Source organism: Equus przewalskii, chromosome 18 (assembly GCF_037783145.1).
Source record: "Equus przewalskii isolate Varuska chromosome 18, EquPr2, whole genome shotgun sequence".
In the NCBI taxonomy this organism is placed as follows: Eukaryota; Metazoa; Chordata; class Mammalia; order Perissodactyla; family Equidae; genus Equus; species Equus przewalskii.
Window position 1 is genome coordinate 23,467,545 of NC_091848.1, and position 19,822 is coordinate 23,487,366.

At 44.4% G+C, this 19,822-nt stretch overlaps 3 protein-coding genes across 14 annotated transcripts in view; 1 reads left to right on the forward strand and 2 right to left on the reverse strand.

The window, feature by feature from the left end:
• MCF2L2 (MCF.2 cell line derived transforming sequence-like 2) overlaps positions 1–19,822 on the reverse strand; it is a 240,526-nt gene that overhangs the window by 113,848 nt on the left and 106,856 nt on the right. For all 8 annotated transcript variants that reach the window (XM_070583232.1, XM_070583235.1, XM_070583233.1 and 5 more), the window contains 5 exons: positions 13,789–13,913; positions 12,506–12,620; positions 11,915–12,034; positions 3,944–4,135; positions 2,088–2,279 (listed from right to left, as the gene is read on the reverse strand). In XM_070583232.1, coding sequence (XP_070439333.1) covers positions 2,088–2,279; positions 3,944–4,135; positions 11,915–12,034; positions 12,506–12,620; positions 13,789–13,913 — 744 coding nt within the window. The remainder of the gene's footprint in view (positions 1–2,087; positions 2,280–3,943; positions 4,136–11,914; positions 12,035–12,505; positions 12,621–13,788; positions 13,914–19,822) is intronic.
• The window catches only part of B3GNT5 (UDP-GlcNAc:betaGal beta-1,3-N-acetylglucosaminyltransferase 5), a 75,648-nt gene that overhangs the window by 52,967 nt on the left and 2,859 nt on the right, over positions 1–19,822 (forward strand). For 3 of the 5 annotated variants that reach the window (XR_011529370.1, XR_011529371.1, XR_011529376.1), the window contains 2 exons: positions 9,962–10,065; positions 13,482–13,633. The gene's annotated coding sequence lies outside the window, so the exon portion shown is untranslated. Of the gene's footprint in view, positions 1–175; positions 282–9,961; positions 10,066–13,481; positions 13,634–19,822 lie in introns of those variants that run through there. The other 2 variants (XR_011529372.1, XR_011529374.1) reach the window with 2 other exon arrangements.
• On the reverse strand, positions 16,244–18,886 carry LOC139077105 (large ribosomal subunit protein eL21-like). The gene has a single exon (XM_070583253.1). It carries the CDS (start codon positions 16,679–16,681, stop codon positions 16,259–16,261), a length of 423 nt encoding a protein of 140 aa, XP_070439354.1. The 5' UTR covers positions 16,682–18,886; the 3' UTR covers positions 16,244–16,258.

Here is a 19,822-nt window from a genome sequence, read left to right on the forward strand (position 1 = left end):
TTATAATCTAGAATTTTACTCCAAACCAAAAGAAGAAAAGATGGGCTTTGTGGATATTTTGGTCCATTTTACACATAGGATTTTTTTTTATTATTTCTCTTCTAATCCTTCCTCCATGTTGTTGCCATGTTCCCAGAGGTAGTTTATTAAGTTTTATTCATTTCTTGGTGGATAGTGTGGTCAAGAAGTTTGCTGAAGTTGGCCGGAACAGCAGCAGCAGCTACAAATCTCCCTAGCTGACCTGATACACTCATTTGAGCAGCCAATGGAGTTGAAGCTGGGTGAGACTGTTTTGCCTTAGGAATTTGACCTGGGGCTACCCACACTGGGTCTACAGCATAGCAACTACAACAGAAGGACCTTCTTTTTGTCCTCTCTGCAGGGAAGTAGAAGCATCCTTGTGTTGGAAAAAGGTGGTATGCCCAACCACTCCCCACCCCGCCTCAAGATCACACTTTACAACCAAAACTCACTGGGAGGAGTCAGGGAAAGAACATCACTAAGGTACAACTCCACACGGAGCTGCCCCCACCACTGCACTCAGCCCCTCTGCCACTTGCCTGCCCACTTGTTCAATAAACATGGATTAGACACGAGGCACAGGCTAGGCACAGGGACAGAGGTGGATGAGGCTCTGCCCTATAGGAGCTCCCAGGATAATAAGTTACTAAAAATAAATAAATAGAATACAGTGTAAAATGTGTCATATTAGAGCAAGATCTTAGCCTGGGTCCATGGATAGACTTCAGGGTGTCCCCTATAATTAATTATAAAAATTTATATATGCTGGATACTCCCTGTTTGCTCCCCAATTACGTCTTCTCTACCCTGCTCTGTGGCCCAGGAAGCTGACCTCTATGGACTCCATCAGATGGGCTCACTTGCCCGTAGGCTTTTATTCGGCTTTGGCCAACAGGAAGAACCAGAAGGAAATCTGGGAAGGGGAGAGAGAGGTAAGGGTACGTATTTCTCCACCAGTGCCTGCATTCCACTGCCCAAGGCCACAGCTTATACAGGCTGCCTCTCTTACAGTCATAGCTGTAGCACTTCCTGGGTCCCCTTTGTCTTTCAGACTTAGGGGTGGTAACCGCTCCCTGTTTCTCACCAGCCCCAGGGTACTTTGCCGTCCCTCTTGGGTTCCCTAAATCCTGCCCACATCTTTGTAAACAGTACTGACATCAAACTCCCTTCAATCACTATGAGTATGCAGAACACTGAAAATAGGTGAATCAGATTCTTGAAAGGGTCCACGACTCAAAAGAGGTAAATAAGCCCCTTCAGCAGAGGTCCATACAAGATGATGTGGATCTCAGAAGAAGGTGTGCTATCTATAACTCTGTGGGCTTTAGAGAAGTGTGCTCCTCTCAAAAGGAGTTGCTCCCCACTGCTCTTGGAATAAAGGCCAATCTCCTTAATATGGCCCACACAGCCCCACCCCATCTGCCCCTCTCCAATCGCACCCCAAACACTCTGCCCTTGCTCTCTGTACTCTAGCCACCCCGACCTTCAGGTTCTGTACTTGTGTCAGGCTCTCTCTAGCCCTGCGGCCTCAGCACATGCTGTTCCTTCTGTCTGGAAAGGTTCCTCCATTGTCTCTACTCGTTCTCCAGGTCTTGGCTCAAATGACTCTTCCCAGAGCCCTTCCCTGACCCCCAGTCCAGGTCACGTTCCTGTGCTACATGCCCAACAGGACCCTGAATCCCTCCTCCAGAGCACTTATTCAGCTTGGAACACATTTTTTTTGTCTTGTGTTTGATATTTATTAATGTCAGCCTCTCCCACTAAACTGTAAGTTCCAGGAGGGATGGAACCATATCTATTTCTGCTCATTGTGTGTCTTCAGCACAGTACATGATACATCAGAGATGCTCATAAGTATCTGGAAAGAAATGAATAACTGAAGGTGATATTTGAGTCAGACCATAAAGGGTCAGTTTGCCAGAAAGCACAGACCAGGAGTCTAAGAGGTCACCTGAGGGCTCAAGAACTGGTTAGCCTGAGTGCATCCCGCCTGGACTTTCTTAGGCAACAGGCAAAGCCCCCCAAGACCTTCTTCCCAACCGCAGGATAAAACCCAGAAACATTACCTTGACGTCAAGGGTGAGCATCAACTCAAACTGGTTGTAAAATTCCTTGAGGCTGGACAGCTCGTACTCCTTCTCTGTGCCCAGGAACGCCTCAATGTCATTCAAGGCAATGTCAACCCCCTCTCGTGACTGGCACTTGTCTACAGCTTGGGAAGCCAAGAGGTAGATTCCCGCTTCACACCACTGGCTGACCTTTTGAAAAGAAACACAGTGCCCTGTGCAGTTCGCCTGACCACAACTCAGCCGCCACAACCCTCAGGAGGTCTGAGCTCGTCTGGGATCTACAAAGATTCTGAGACAATGGGAAATTGTCATGGGACAGCCTAAAGTTTAGAGGTCTACCCACTGTAAACACAACTGTGAGTTGGACAAGCCCAAACCAATTTCACATCCATCCACTTCTCAGGGAGGTCACCCAGTCAGTAAAATGAATCGTATAAACATTCTTCTTTTTTCCACTAACAGTAATTGCTACATCTCCAGGAGGAGAGAGTTAAGTATTTCTAAGATCAGTCTAACCATAGTGAAATGCAACCAGTGACTTTTCGGGTTTCCCACTAGGCCAATCGTCTTGCATCCTAATTGGTTACAAGAGGAGAGGGTGACTAATAAGGCATTAGACCCAGCCCTACACGCCTTTCTGTGGGAGGGAATGTCCCTTTTAACAAAAACACCCCTTTCCTCTGTACACATGTATACTTACTGGCATTTGTCTTTCCCAGGGAAGCACCCAAGAATACAAAGCTTTGTAAATCAGAACAGCCAAACTCAAACTTTCCAGAAGGCTTGGATGAAATCAGATAGGTGATGAATTCTAACAATTCAACTTTTAAAAGACTTAAACAGAAAGACAGGGGCCCTTGTGCTGCCTGAATATTTATATGAAAAGAAACTGCCAGTGCAACTACATCTGCATTTCCATTTACCAAGTGACCCGAAGAGCTATGTAAAATAACTATACAGAGAAAAAGATCAGAAGGGAGCGTTCCAAAGTACTTATCTCCAAGTGGGAAAATTGTAGCAACTTAAATTTGTCTTTATTTTTCTCTACATTATCTACACTGAATGTGTACTACTTTTAGAATAACAAAAAATGATGAAGATATTTAAAAATTAATGATTACCACTGTGCAGATGAGGAAGGGAGTGGGATGTAGGTAGGTGTCCGTGAGTAACTTTTTTCCTCCTCCTTCCTGCATTTTTGGATTTTCAAAATAATACGTGATTATGCTTTGATATATACTATGAAAACTTTCTCTTTAAACATCATGCCTAGATCTGCAGAAAACATTGAGCGGGGGTCTCCTGCAGAGTCACAGCAGCGACCTATTCTCCCAAACACACACACACTCCACACATTCAGCGTGAGGCTATTATTTCTGGAGCAGAAATGGGGTGAGGAAAACAGCAGCTGATCCTGCAGAGAGCTCAGCACACAGAGCAGGCTGCACACCAGGACCTCTGAGCCACTTGCCTCTGAAACAGCTGTATTTCATTGACATTAAAATCCCTTTGGCAAGGGGACGATGTAAACAGCCTGGGCAGGTGCCCCCAGCCATCGGGGAGAGACAACTGTGGGAATGGAGCATGCTGACTCATGGGCGTGAGGTGCCTGCCGCCTGGGAACAGCTGACAGGGAAGGCTCCAGAAGCCACTGCCCCTGCTGACAGGGCACTTGCCAGAGATCACAGCTGCGCCCCCTCCCTGTGAACCCTCTGCACACAATGTTGCTGTCTAGTCTAAACAGGCTGGGGTTTGGAATTTGGCAGGCCTGACTTCAAATCTGCAAGCACGATTTTAAGACTTTTTTACAGAAAATTTTGCAGACATCCTGATCATGGCTTTGTTTTGCTTACCTTGTCCAGCTGTCTATGCAACTCCAAGGACTTTCCTAAAATGTCGTGTTTTTTCTTGTTTTCATTGATGAAGTCATCACGGAGGTGCCTGAGCTCCACACACCTGGGTCTGATGGAGTCCACCGCATAGTGGTGGCTTTGGATGAGCTGGTCCCCAATTAGTGCAAGCAGCTGGGCCTTTTCCAAAGGCTCCTGTGAAGTGAACATCCACAGTCAAGCTTTAGAAGCCAGGTCACGGTGGGGCTGCTATTTCCCTGGCACTGTGTGCTCCAAGCCAGGAGGGAGGCTAGGGAGACGTTGATTCAGGCCTTAGGCTGAAAGGCTGGGGAAGCTGGGGAAGCTCTGTGCAGGTTCAAGGTCCCCTGGAAGTCTAGCCTAGCCCAGGGTCTGCACTCTGAAGAAGAGCAAGTCATTCATTCAAATATTTGTTGAGTTCTGGGAGGTTGGCATTGAGGATATAGTGTTAATAAGCCAGGAATTTTGCAGTCTAATGGAGAACTCAGATATTAAATAAATTAAATAATTAAATTACTACAACTGTGATAAGTTCTAGGGCAAAAGAGTATAAAGTGTTATACTGCATAGAATAGGAGATGCTGAATTCCCCTGTCAACTAAATGGAAAAGGAAAGGGACAGACATGTGGCCCCAAGGAGAGCGGGGAGTGAGCTGAAATTGAGAAACTGGAAAAGATTTGGTTTGGATAACTCCACGGAGTGTCGTGAGACTTAAGAAATCTGTTTGTCAAAACCTCCTCCTGCAACCCACTAGGTCCCTGTCTGCTCGGCAACCACATTTCCTACTTCTCTCTCCATGGCTAGCTGTGTTCTAACCACATGTGCCATGTTTTTCTGTTTTTAATTCATCCATCACATATTATTGAGGACCTACCATGTGCCAAGCATTGTCCAGGTGCTGGGAGTTTGGTGGTAAACAGAGCAGACAAAAATCCCTGCCATCATGGAACTTACATTTTAATAGGAGACAGGCAATAAACAAATATGTAGATTATTTAATATCTTAGTGATGAGTGCTATGGAGAGAAGTGAAACAGGAAGGGGAGGGCAGAGAGTGCTGGTAGAGGAGTTGTTACTTAAAATAGGATAGTGAGAGAAGGGCTCATGAGAAGGTGTTATCTGAGCTGTGCAGAAGAGTTAACACAACAGGCCTGAGATTGCTGCCCATAGAAAGGCTTGCTTGCAAGGTTGGCCCTTGGCTGGCATGTAGGAATGTCAGGAGGATTCCTCCCATCTCCTGATAAGAATGGCTCACTATGCCTAAACCATTTATGCAAATAATATGTTTTATGTTGAACATCTGATTTCTTTCTGGGAGTCTGTAATTCTGGTATATGCTAGGCAGAGGCTACCTACATGACCGGCCCCCAAGAAAAACTCTGGGCACTGAGCCCCTTGAGCTGCCCTGATAGACAACATTTCAGAATGTTGTCACAACCCATTGCTGGGGGGATTAAGAGCATCGTGTGGGACTCCACTGGCAGAAGACTCTTGGAAGCATCTGCCTGGCTTCCTCCAGACTTGCTCCATGCACCTTTCCCTTTGCTGACTTTGCTTGGTATCCTTTCAGTGTAATAAATCATAACCGTGAGTATAATCATATACTGAGTCCTATTAGTCCTCCTGGCAAATCTTCATCTCTGGGTGTGGTCTTGGGAACCCATGACACAGGGGCCAAGACCCGAAGTGAGGGTCAAGCCACATGGTCCTTGGCTGGGCCGTGGGGGCAAGTTTGACATGTTCAGGCAGCAGGAGGAGGCCGCTGTGGCTGAAGCAGAGGAGCAAGCAGTAAGGGAGTAGGAGACACGATCAGAGAGGAAAGAGGGAGGCTCTTGGGGGAGGGCCTTGCTGCCATTGTGAGCATTTTGGCTTTTACTCATTGTGACACAGGAAGCCCTGGAGGATTTCATTCATATTTTTAAAAGAATCGCTCCAGCTGCGGTGTTGAGAATGGCAGAGAAAAGGCTAAGCAGGGAGACCAGCGGGGGGCCTACTGCAGTAACTCAGGTAACAGGTGTGGCTTAAACAAGGCTGGTAACCACACCAGCTCCTGCCTCAGCGCCCTTCCCTGGGATGCTCCTCCCAGGGTCATTCAAGTCTAAGCTCTTGGCTCACCTCTCACAGGCCCTTCCCTGACTACAGTATCTAGTCACTGCCCGCAACCCACCCACCCAGGCCTCTCCCTCACTTGGTTTTCATTTTTTAACAGTACTTACTTCTGTCTCAAAACATCTTCTTTCTTTAATACATGATTCTTCCCTCCTCCACCTACTTCCACCAATGTGTAAGCTTCATGAAAGCACTTAGTAGGCATCTCATAAATATTTGATCAACAAAATGAACCAATGAATGAACCAATGAACAAGACAATACAGTGATCTGCTTGGCTGGAAATGTGTGAACCAACATTGACCTTTGAGTCAACACAGATGAGTGCCACACTCCCAAAGGTTTCTAGGAGCAGAGAGCCCATAGGCACCCTTGCTGACCATGTTGAATATCCAGTGTGCCACATCTGCCCTGGTCTCACTCTTTACAGTAACACAAGGAGTCATGATGACTCTAGGTGATGACAATTTGTCCTCTCTTAACTTACAGTGGCTTATGGTTTCACCAATCTCAAAACTCCTGCCCTCTTACCCAGCCAGTTATTCACCAAGCCCTGCAGAGCCCACATTCTTCTTAATAACTTTTGAATTCCGAGCCCTTCTCCACCACCTCCGTGTCACTGTGTTCAGGCCTCCATGCTTTCTGACTGGGATAGTTGGCATCTTTGCTTTCCTTGGCTTTCCTTCAAATCATGCTCCATGCCGCTGATGAAGCAGCAATTCCATTACGACATCTTATCATGCCTACATCACTCCCAAGCCTCAAATCCTTTCCTGGATCCCTACGGTCTTCAGGAGAAAGTTCAAACTCCTGAGTAATGCACAGAGGCCTTTTATTTTCTGGCTTATACCTGTGCGTCCCCCTCCTCCACTGGACTAATGACCCATTTGTAGTTCCCCAAATAGTCAGGCAGCTCAGGGCTCCATGCCTTCTCTACTTGCTCTCTGTGCCTAGACAGGCCCATCCTTCCCTCACCACCCCCTCTTAGAACTTAGAACAGTGCTTGGCATGGTAGGAGATCAAGAAATATTTGAATGAGGAATGAACGAGACACTCTTGCTGGGTTGAGGAGCCTTACTAACATACCAGCTCAGAATTTACCCCACCACCTCTGTGATATTCACAACAGCGGCTAACCTTCACTGGGGGCTTACTATCCGCCAGACACTGTTCTGAATGCTTCCATCAATTGTTTCTTTTACTCTTCACAACAAACCCTTTAATATAGGTGCTGTTTTACAAAAGAAGAGTGGAGGCACGATGGCCCAAGGTGACCTGGGTGGACAGAGAAGAGCCAGGCTCCAAACTCAGGCAGTCTGGCACCAGAAGCTGGCTCTGACCAACACACACAGAGAAAAACGGCTGCACTCGTTCTGTCTAAGCTTAGAGACTCATTTGGTTGATCAAACCTCTCTGACTTTAGTCAAATATAGAAGCATGAAAACTCAGCAAGGACTTCTCTGTTGACAATTGTTTTTCCAAGTCCAGCTGCCTAATTTATTAAGATTAGCACAAGTTTACTGGCCCAGGGAACTTTACCATAGGATATTTCCCGTGTCCTGTGGTGATCACAGCCTGCCCTTCACTTGGCATGTGGCACCTCACCCTTCAAACTGTTCTTAAAACAGTTGAGACGTTGGAGGAAAAATGTGAGTAACACGTCCAAATGTAAATATAACAGGAACCACCACTGGACAGCTGGAACATCACTGTATAACACGGCAGTTTCCGAATTCTGACCACCCACTTCGTTCCAGGCACTCACTAAGTCCTTACCACACATCTAACTCATTTAATCTTTACAAGGACTCTGTGAGGTAGGAATCATTATTGTCCCTTTTATAGATGGGAGGATGTCTAAGGCTAAGAAAGCTAAGAGCGTGACTAGGGTCACACAGCTGGTGGCTGTTAGAGCTGAGCTTTGAATCCAGTTCTGTCTGACTCCCAAGCCTGTGCCTCATCACTGTCCAGCCCCCTTGGCCTCCTCACAGGTGCTGTGAATGATGGCTGCACAGCCTTGACTATCAGATCCTTTGGGTGCCTACAAAGAACTTTACAGTAAAACCTCCAAATTGCAGCTTATTTTTTAATCCATACAGCTTCTGCTCAAGATAATCAGGTAACAAAACCTTCAAAGTAGAAAAGAAATAATGAGAAATAAATGGCTGAAATCTGGAGCTCTGATCACAAGCCTGCCTGGCATCTTTCAGATGCTGAAAATTCCAGAAAGCTGCATAGTCAAGTTGCAACACGCGATTCAGAAATCTTTATTGTAATAACAGCTAATTTTTCTCCCGAGGACTCTACTGCTAGGACGGATAAAAGCTGGGAGTGTTTCCTGTGGAAGAAAACGGTGAGAAAATGTGATGCTGCCATCTCAGGGGACTCAGAACAAATCCACAGACAATGGCATAGGATGGAATGTATGCACAGGGAGGTGGGCCAGATGAATGGAGAAAGGCAGAAAGCTAATGGTTATTGAAGCTGAGCGATAGACACATGCGAATTCATTGTACTAATTGATCTACTTTTGCATGTGTTTGAAAATTTCCATTAAAAAAAACCCGCCATGGCCCTCAAGCTAGATTATGTCTCTGGGAAATTAATGATCTGACTTCCATGCCTTCTTGGACAAAGTAGTGTAACTGCTGGCTCCTGGCCTTGGGGGGAAAGGTTGGTTCTCCCTGCCTTTTCCTGGCCTATTACTGGCTGGCCCCTCACCAAAGGCCCCAGCACGCCTCACAGCCAAAACCCTACAGCAAACTCAGCTTTTAAAGAAGTAGGAGGCTGTCTAAAACCACTGTTTCTCCAAATTAGAAAGGAGCACTCAAAAGACTGCTAAACCCTCAAACCAGAACAAGATAGAAGAAAAGGCTCAAGCAGCAGGCAGCAGGAGTCTGGTTAGTAAGTTGGCTCAGAGGTTACCCAAGAGGATGATATCACCGCACAGAATAAGGAAGGTGGCAATAACCCAGAAATCAGTGTGTGGCCATGCTGAGAGGGAAGTTGAACGCTGAGTGCTGAGCGAAGGACAAACCACAACCAGCTTTTGGTGGATTTCAGCCAGATATCACCTTGTTCTTCTAACATTTTACATGACAAATGGAAAGACTAGCCAACCCTTATCATGCCTCTTAGAAATCTGAGCAAAGACGTGTTAAAAACGTCCCAGTTATGATAAGATAGCTTTGCTTGGTCCACCCAAAGGTGGAGGAATAAGTCTACCATATCCTTTAGAAAACAAGTAAAAAACAGGGCAAGCAAGGCACAGAATGGATAAAACCAATCAGCCTGGCTCTGAGGGTCGTCTGCAGTGGGTTAGTCTAGCTGATTCAGAAACTCTGCCCATGAAAGATGGGACATGGGCACACAGAGAATTCTTACATCTCATGACCGTAGGAATGTGCCCCTAGCTTTGGTCAGTGATCCTTAAAGTATGTACCAAGGATCACCAATCCAAGGAGGTGGGCAGAAGAGAGAATGTGGGTGCAGTCATGCAGATCCATCCCTACTATTCAAAACACAACCCTGAGCACCCTCCAATGGCTTCTTGTTCCACTGAGAATAAAATCCAAATCCTCACCATCATTGCTCCCACCTGGTTCCTTCCTGGCTCACTATGTTCCAGCCACCTTCCTTGAACCCACCAACCTCATTCCCATCTTAAGACCTTTACACTTGCAGCTTCTTTGCCTTGAATGCTATTCCCCAAATCTTTGCATGGCTATCCAGATCTCAGATCAAAGGTCACCTTCACAGAGGCCTTTCATGACTACCTTTGCTAAAGTAGCACCCCTAGTCACTTTCCACTATATCCTGTTATTTTCTTCATACCGCTTGTCACTGTCTGAGCTTATTATTTATTTGATTACTTTTTGTCTATCTCTCCCCAGGAGAATGTAAGCTCCATAAGAGCAGGGTCTTGACTGTCTGGTTCACCACCATATCCTCAGAACCTAGGACAAGGAATACCTGGTGATGAGTGAATGCCTTTCTGGTAGGTCATTAGCTACCTTTAAGACCATGTATATATGTATTTTGTGTGTGTGTGAGGAAGATTGGCCCTGAGATAACATCTCTGCCAATTTTCCTCTATTTTGTACATGGGAGGCCACCACAGCATGGCTTGATGAGCGGTATATAGGTCCATGCCCAGGATCCAAACCTGCAAATCCTTGGCCACCGAAGCAGAGTGCGCAAACTTAACCAGCATGCCCCTGGGCTGGCTCCCATGACCATATTTTTCAAACCAAAAATGAAGACACTTGGCTTGATAAGGCATTTTTTCCTAACATATGAATGTATGTAAGTGAAAATACATAATATCTACATTTAATAAGGCATTCTCTTGGAAAAACTAAAATTACATAAATTGGGACTGTCTTGGAGACATATAGTCATCAGATACATGAAATTCCATCTTTCTTTTCTTTTCTTTTCTTTTTTCAAAGATTGGCACCTGGGCTAACAACTGTTGCCAATCTTTTTTTTTTTTCTGCTTTATCTCCCCAAACCCCCCCGTACACAGTTGTATATCTTAGTTGCAGGTGCTTCTAGTTGTGGGATGTGGGACACCGCCTCAGCGTGGCCTGACAAGCGGTGCCGTTTCCGTGCCCAGGATCTGAACCCTGGGCCGCCGCAGCGGAGCGTGCGAACTTAACGACTCGGCCGCGGAGCAAGCCCCTCAATCTTTCTTTTCATCGTTTGATAATTGTTTCTGACGACTTGTGCCTTTAGCACTAATGTGTTTAGCTGTCAGATGATCGCTGATAACAGAAGAAGTGCTCACTGGGGAAGGATGGGATTCCTGAGCGAGAGTCTGGGTGCACAGTGAGGTCACGTGTTCACGCACGTGCAGAAGCACCTCCAGCTTAGAACCTACAACTGACAGCTCTTAATGTCAGAGTAGCCTTGGTCCACAGTCGTTACTATCCTTTAGTGGGGTATGTCTCTATAATGTGTAGGTCAGTCACCCGGGGATCTTATTAAAATCCAGATTCTGATTCTGAGGTGGGACTTGAGATGCCATATTTTGAACAAGTTCTCACTCAGTGACATCTATGCTGCTGGACAGAGGATTGTGCTTTGAGAAGCAAATCTCCAGTACTACAAAATTACCATCTAGGAAACATGCCCCCAGGTTAGCTCATAAAGGAAGTGCTAATCACAGAGGACTTGGTCCCCAAGAGACAAAATATAGAGAACCTAAGTGAAGAAAAGCAGAAGGGAACTTCTCTAGAAAGACGAGACTCAGCTTCCTTAATTGATAGTAACCCGAATTTGTAAGGACTTAAAATAGACTCACTCCTGAGTGCTGACTAGAGTGCCGATCTGGGAAACTGTTGAATTCTGCTACGAGAGTTGTGAAACACACCTTCCTTTACAAGTTTGATACTTACAACTCTTGGGCATGAGAAAGGAGAAAGTTTTCCAGTTTTGTGTAGCAACAGAACTAAGATGGACCAGTTTCCCCCTTTTCATAGTCTTGCTCATTATAAAACCAGTACTTACTTTTTTCTGGTCCCCCCTTTTAAAGTTTCCCTTCCTTACCACCAACCCCGTCCCCACAGCCACCCCTGTGAGTAATGTGCCCGTTGTGAGCTTCCTTCTTGCTGCACCTCCACTAGCGAGGCCACTCACAAGCGGGCAGGGCCGCAGTAGCTCTCTCCCCACCTGAGCCTCCAGCTCCAAACCGGGTCCCCCAGCAGCCTTCAGAGAACTCTGCGCCGCTGGCAGGATTTGGGCATTCCTGTGTCCTTTAGCCATATTCCAATAATGAATGGACATGATCTGTCACTGTCCACAGTGACTTCTTTCCCAGTCCACAAAAATAGCAATCAACAAACCTGGCCTTTTCCTTCCAGTTCTTTGTGTTCCTTAAGAAGTTGCTCCACATGCATCGCGCTGTCTCCAATGTCTGTAAACTCTGCCTGCTCTGCCAGCAGGGTGTCCAGGGCAAGTTTAACCTATGAGACACAGGAGAACAGTCCAGAAATAAGCCAATGAGTACCTATCTGGAGGTATAGCTTTGTTATACTCTAAGAAAACTTGAAAATCTAAAAAGGATTCAGGACCTGAGTGTATCTATGTATACATTTTTTTTTAAACAGCTCATTAGCTTTTAGATTAAGCTTTGGGGGATAGGGTGCCTGAGACACATGTAGATGGAATATTAAAGCCACACTCAACAAATCATCTATCAAAAAGGAAGACGACCCATCACTGAAATTCCATATATGCCAAAAGGAAAATGGGATTCCAGGACATTGCTACCCCACTGAAAAAGTGAGAAGAGGATGGTCTGTGAGGAAGCAGGATATAGGAAGGGGGCTGGATCAGGAGAAGAGGGAAGCTTGATACCCAGAATTCAAGGAGGAAGAGAGAACCAGAGGTCACTGAATGACAAAAGGAAGTTCTATGAAACAAGAAAACAACACCTCACAAAAGTTGTGCTCAAAGCGCTGTAGTTGCAGGCACTGGGTAAGCTTCAGGTGATGCTCGGACCAAAAGTGACTAAAGGCTTTTTCTGTTTCATCCAACTGAACTAATAACCTGTCAAGAAAGAATGAGAGAGTGACATAGTGGCTAGCTTTCATTTGCACAGGGGTCCGTACAGGCTTACGTAGATAACACCTGTGTTTTCAGTCAGTGTCATTTTATTTATTTATTTATTTATTTATTTATTTATTTATTTTATTTTCTTGAGGAAGATTGGCCCTGAGCTAATCTTCCTCTTTTTTTTTTTTCCTCCCCAAAGCCCCAGCACATAGTTATATATCCTAGTTGTAAGTCATTATAGTTCTTCTATGTGGGATGCCACCACAGCATGGCTTGACAAGTGGTAGGTAGGTCTGCGCCCAGGATACAAACCTGTGAACCCTGGGCTGCCAAAGCATAGCGCACAAACTTAACCACTTGGCCACAGGGCCAGCTCCCCCTTTTTCTTTTCTTTTTTTTTTTGGTGAGGAAGATTGGCCCTGAGCTAACATCTGTTGCCAATGTTCCTCTTTTTACTTGAGGAAGATTGTCACTGAGCCAACATCTGCACCAATCCTCCTCCTCTTTGCATGTGGGACTCTACCACAGTATGGCCTGTTGAGCAGTATGTAGGTCTGAACCCAGGATTCAAACCTGTGAACCCCAAGGCACCAAAGCAGAGAGCATGAAATTAACCACTATGCCACCAGGCTGGCCCCTTCAGTTAGTGTTTTTAATTGTGGTAATGTCCTTATGATGCAAGTCTGTGTCATCTATGACTTTCTCAGGGTTTACTTGGTTTTCACATTTTCCATTTTTCCATCAGAACACCCTTGGTGCTAGGCAGAAACTTCACTTAGATGCAGCCGCTGTGCTTTCAAATGTGCCCCAGGTAACCTTACCTTTGTGCCTTTTGTTTTCCACCTGAAATGACAGGTGGGTAAAGCAGAGCACCCAGCGAAACTGTCATTTGGAAGCCAAGCTCAACAAATACTACCTTCTCCCTTGCAATCCTGGGATGACAGCATATCAACAGAGGAGGAAAGAGCATTCTCACAAAAAGATCTCTGTAGATGGACATCAGACAGGTACCATCTTTTTTGTTGTCGTTGTCTCAAATATTATTCTTTCTTGACCCCAGCGAGACCAAAGAGTAGCTGTTCCAACCTGTTCCTGGTTGCTTCAGATCATTTAGCTCTACATACACTCTCTTGAAAAAGCAGATTCGACCTCCCTCACTCACCTTTTGATGGTGGCTACATTCTCAAGTTCATTGGGATTGAGTTTGCTGGTGGGGCTTTTGGTTGCTGGTTCTTGAATGCACAATAGCAACATGACCCCTTGCTTTCCAAGTAATTTCAGCTCATCCTAGAGAAAGAAAAATATAGTCTCTCTTAGAAGGAATTTATAAAACAAATTCATGGTAGATCTAGGGTGAGGAGAATGGTAGATCGGTATATTTTTCATTTGGGAAATTAAATGCTAAAGAAGTGAAGCTATAGCTTTTAAAAACTAATTAACTTATTCTTAGTAGGTAATATGTACCCATGATACAAAATTCAAAATATACAAAAGCGTATATATTGGAAAAAGCAAGTCTTTGGTCCCCAGCCCATCCACTTTTCCTCTCCAAAAGCAACAACTGTTAAATTTTGTGTGTATCTCAAGCTGTTGTTGTAAATTAAAAGCAAAATTAGTTAATAAAATCTGCTTCTATTCCAAGATAGTGACCAGAAATAAGAAAGTGACAGATATTGAATGTTAAGTGCTGGATACTGCCATGCAATAATAATGTAATAATTGCTAGGTGGCCATGAAAAAGTCTTCATCTGGTCTCATCAATAAACACCTGCCTCTCCTTCTACCTGCCCCCAAAGTGTGGCCTTGTTCAATGACTGAAATTTGGCAGAGATGGGCAGCAGTTTCAGTTTGACATGGAAAGATTCATACTCCCAAGGCAACTCCATTCTGCTCTTTCTACATGGGGACTTAGGGCTTTGCAGTTGGGGAAGACGTCAGGTTCTCTCCTTCCAAATCCAACAGCTCTGGTCCTCTACTCGCACAGCGCAGGTCATCTCTCAATGCTGAGTGTTAAACACAAGGCAAGCCACAGGGCAGAGCCTGGCCTAGAATTTACTCCTGGGACTTCTGGGTTTGGCTCCTGGGTCACACAGGATGCTGGTTTGGTACATGCTGTGAGCTAGAAAGGCCCACAGTCACAAAACGATCACCTCTGCGTACATGAACACTGAATCTTTTCCTCCAGGCCCAGCCATCTTCATCCTTCACACGGTATGGAGCTCATTTCCCATGGCAGGTGTTTAAATGTACTTCTCCACTGTGTTCCACTGTGTTCACACAGAGGACTAGACCCTCTCAACCTTTGCTCCTTGTCTCCCATCCCACTCCAGTTTTCATCTCCTTGAAGGCTTCCATCATCCATACCCAGCCTCGAACTTGTCCCCAGATCCAGTTGATGATAGATTTGACTTCTCTGATCTAGTCCCTCAAAATTCTTTGGCTATCTCCCGTGGCTCTGTCCACTCTTGGTAATGCCCCCAAGCTGGCCTCTTGGCTGGTATTCCTGGCTGGGAACAGGACACATCCCTTCTTTTCCATTCTCAGGTATCAGCCCTCATTTCTTCTTATCTCATCGATGCTCCTTAAATATTTGTACGTTGGATGAATTAATAATAGTCTAAAAGAAATCAGGTTGCAGATAAATAAAGACAAGTAAGATATGATGCAGGAAAAAAGCACTCATTAGTGAGTGCTCCTAGTCTTTCCCTCCTCCTCCTCACTAAAATGGGTCTTGGCTTTTGTCTTCAGTTTCTTTACTGTCCCTGAGCTTCCAGCATTCCAGCAGGGTTAGCTGGGAGGAAAGGTGGAGGAGCCAAAGGAGAGGTATATTGTTAGCGCAGAAGGAGACATTTGGAGTAGGAAGCCTGAAAGAAATAAACCTCAAAAGCTGGAGAGTGTGAGGAAAGCGTATGAGAGAGGAAAGGTGAATCTTAGTAAGCAATGTCATACACTGTATATCTCTTTCCTGTGGTTAAAAAATAAAAGGAAAAACAGTGACCTGGTGACTGCTTTGGGTCTAGACGACACAGTCAGCTTCGGTAGGTTATCAAAATCTGCCATCAACACAGAGGGAAAGTTTGAGGAACTATGATACTCGATACTCGGAAAGTGTAAAGGTACGTTGCCCAGCCCCAAAATGGAGTTTGCTCTTGTCCACAGCAGTGACAATTCAAAATATTTAACACCTGTATAGAGCAGGCACTGGCCAATCAGCACAGACATCAGACACTCGTGAAGCAGTCCCGGGGCCCACTGTGGTTCAGGTGTTAACGCTTTAGTTGCCAGAATCATGAGGCGGTATTGTGGGTCCTAGGAAAAGGGCCAGGGAGGTGGAGTGGGGCACTCAAGGGGAGTAAATATTGAACTCTTTTTAACACCTAGTATGGCTGTCCCCGTGTGTACTCATGACTATGATTCCATAACTGTGGAAACAAGCAGTCTGTTTAGAAGACGACCCACTTAACAGGGCAAGGCGGATTCCATCAGGCTCAGAAAAATTTAAATTTTCTGGAGGGAATTCCTTTTTTTGTTGTTATTTTTACAGTCCAGAGGTCTTCTATTTTTTTTCACCTATCATGCCATGAATTCACAGGGAATGGGTTCTAGCAGCTCAGGCTCCTCTCTGTTGGTTCTCACAAGAGTGCTTCTCTGGGTGGAGCAGGCTGAAAGGTCAGTTGGACCCAAGTGACTTTCTCTTTAGCTTCCTTCTTTTTCTGGTCATTTTCCTTCACATGTTTCAGGACACTATCACTGCTCTTCAAGTGCTTAATATGCTTAATATGTACATTAATTCTCTTGGCAAGAATCTTGCCCTTAACTTCTGTGTTTACAACAATGCCAACAGCATGCCGGGTAACACGGTAGATTCTTCCAGTTTTGCCATGGTCACATTTGTGGGGCACTCCTTCTGGAACAGTGCCCATTCCCTTGATGTCTACAATATCACCTTTCTTGTAGATTTGCATGTATGTGGCCAAAGGAACAATTCTATGTTTTCTAAAAGGCCTAGAGAACATATAGCAAGTGCCTCTCCTCTTTCCCTTTGTGTTGGTCATTTTGGCCAATTACTGGAAGATGGAGGTTCCGGCCAAAAGGTGGGAATTCTTTCCTAAGACAAGGATAAGCATGAATGTAGGCATTTATTCATTCATTCAAAATCCACTTATAAAAAACTATTACAACATGCCAGGCACTGTGCTTGGTTGCCATGGGCTGGAGGTGGAGGCGGGGTAGGAAGTAAAAGGATGAATCAAGCAGAGCCTAGAGAATAGATGAATACTCCTTATTTTACTTCCATTACTTATCCCATTTCTGCCACTAAAAGTTAGCTCTACTGTCATGTTTTGTTTATAATGCTGACTAATGAATTCCAGAATCTGGCCTTTAAAATGCAAGTCTTCATAATTTAGAAAAAAGTCCCTGGAAGAGAGGAGATATCCCCTTGCCTCAGCAGCTACTGAGAGAGATCTTCCTGTGGTAGAAAACTACCTCCAAACACTGATTTGTTAAGGTATTAACCTTGAAAACATTCATAAGAATACCAATTTTGTCTTCCTGTGCAAAATCAAGACCTCTGTGCCTATCCATCGCTAACTTACGTTCTCTAGAAGTAGGGTTTGAACAAGGGGGTCTCTAAAAACTCCTAAAACTACAAAATTATTGCTAGGGCTTATGAAAATAACTTGTAATTCTGATTGATTACCTTCTAAATTATTCATCACCCTGGTAATATTGATGGAATTGTCATCTCTGAATACAAAATTGAATGAACGCTGAATGGAACAAACACCGAATACTAGACAGTATTCATGTGTGTAAAGATTGCTCTGTCACATAACTGGAGGACCACTGGCACTTTCCTCTCCTCCTGCATGATAAGAAAAAGGCCTATGGCTCTGTTAGAGTTCTTATTTTAACAGCAACAACAAAAATGAGAGTCTTACCCTATTTAAATGAACACATGGAACAATGTCTCAGTTGAATAAATAAAGCATCTGAGAGCCGAAAGTCGAGGCTCTGTGTTTCTAGCCTAAATAAGATGGTCAAAGAGGTGAGAGTCACCCTCTTTGAGACTCAGGAGGGAGACCGCCTGCCTTTGGGAACTGCCTCCAAAGCCAGCACAGAACAAGACAATAGGAAGAGCCGTGTGCTGAGAAAGACACTGTAATCAAAAACAGGGTAAGAAAGTACACATCCATATGGGGTTGGTGGTTCTTTTACTGTTGTCCTAGGGCCCATGGATCTTTCTCTTTTTAAAAAATTGAGATATAACTCGCATACCAGAAAACTCAAACTTTTAAAGTGTACACTACCATGCTTTTTTCCAGAACATTTTCATCACCTCCATTTCTCTGTCTTCCTACGCCCTGCCAACCACTAGTCTACCTCCTTTTTCTATAGATTTGCCTATTCTCGACATTTCATATAAACGGAATCATGTAATACACGGCTTTTTGTGTCTGCTGCTTTCACTCTGCATAATGTCTTCAAGGTTCATCCATGTAGTGGCATGAATCAGTACTTCATTCCTCTCTGTGGCTGAAAATATCTCATTGTAACGATGCAGCACATTTGTTTATCTTTTCATCAGTTGATAAGCATGTGGGTTGTTTCCATTTTGTGGGTGTTACGAATAATGCTGTCATGAAGACTCATATATAAGTTTTTGTGTGAAACATATGTTTTCAGTTCTCTTGTGCATCTACCTAGGAGTAAAACTGCTGGGTCATAATGATAACTTTACTTTTAGCCTTTTGAGGACCTGCCAAACAGTTTACATTCCCACCAGCAATGTATGAGGGTTCCAATTTTTTACATCCTCACCAGCACTTGTTATTATCCATCATTTTTTTATTATAGCCACTCCAGCGGGTATTTCATTGTGGTTTTGATTTTCATTTCCCTAAAGACTAATGATGTTGCACATAACTTCATATTTTAATAGTCACATATATATCTTCTTTGGAGGTATGTCTATTCAAACCTTTTGCCCATTTTTTTAATTGGGTTACTTGTCTTTTTATGGTTGAGTTGTAAGAATTGTTTATATATTCTGGATACTAGATGCTTATCAGATCTATGACTGCAAATATTTTCTTCCATTCTGTGTGTTGCCTTTTCACTTTCTTGGTATTGTCTGTTGAAGCATAGAAGTTTTTAATTTTGATGATGTCCGATTTACTTATTTTTTCTTTAGGTGCTTGTGCTTTTGGTGTCATATCTAAGAAATCATTGCCTAATCTAAGGTCATGAAGATTTATATCTACATTTTCTTCTAAGAGTTTCACAGTTTTAGAATTTACATTTAGTTCTTTGATCAATTTTGAGTTAATTTTTCTATATGGTGTGAGGTGAGCCTTCAATTTCCTTTTTTCCCATGTGGATACCCAGTTGTCCCATGGCCCAAGGATCTTAAGCAGTTTCAGTTCCCAGGGAAGGAAAATACCCTTAGTCATTTTGAGTATTTCCTTCTTTCACTGCCAGCACTCAGGCTGGAGGAGGAACTCAGGGACCTGCTTCTGGGAAAGTCTGTATAAGTTCATGGGTGTGTCAGCGAGCTTCCCCTTTGTGCAGACAGCATCGTGGTGGCAGCGGGGTGAGTGCCACCATACTGCTTGTAAACTGAGAGCTGGTCTGTCGCCAGTCCAAGTTGCCTTTCCTTAGGAAATGAGAGCTCTCCTTGGAGAAGGATCCAGTTTGCAGAAGAGCTTGGGGTACCTGTGTGCACATGCTCTGAGTGTGCGCTCTAACTCTTCGTCCATGTGTGAAAAGCACACACGGGGATGAGGTGAATGTGCTGAGTTGTGTGTGCTTGCCTCGGGAGATCTTAGCCTCTCCCAGAGAAGCGTGTGTAAAGGACCCTCTTTCTGTCCCTCACGTGGTGCAGTGAACCCACAGAGAAGATAAGATTTCAGTCTTAGCATGAAGCCCAAGTACTGCCAATCTAAGTGGACAGAAAATAACAATACTGAAATTGGGAGCACTCTTTGACTATAAACATGGACTAAGAGCCAACCTGTGGCTTGACCCTAGGGGAAGGAATTTGTTTCTAGAGAAGAGCGTTCTTAAACGTCATAAGTTTGCTTGAGACTTTGATATGATTCTTCTGCTATGAATGCCCTGAGATTTTTTTCTTTGTAAACAGACTGGTTTGAAATACCAGGGTGGTCAAAAGAGAAGGGATTCTTTTTGAAGAT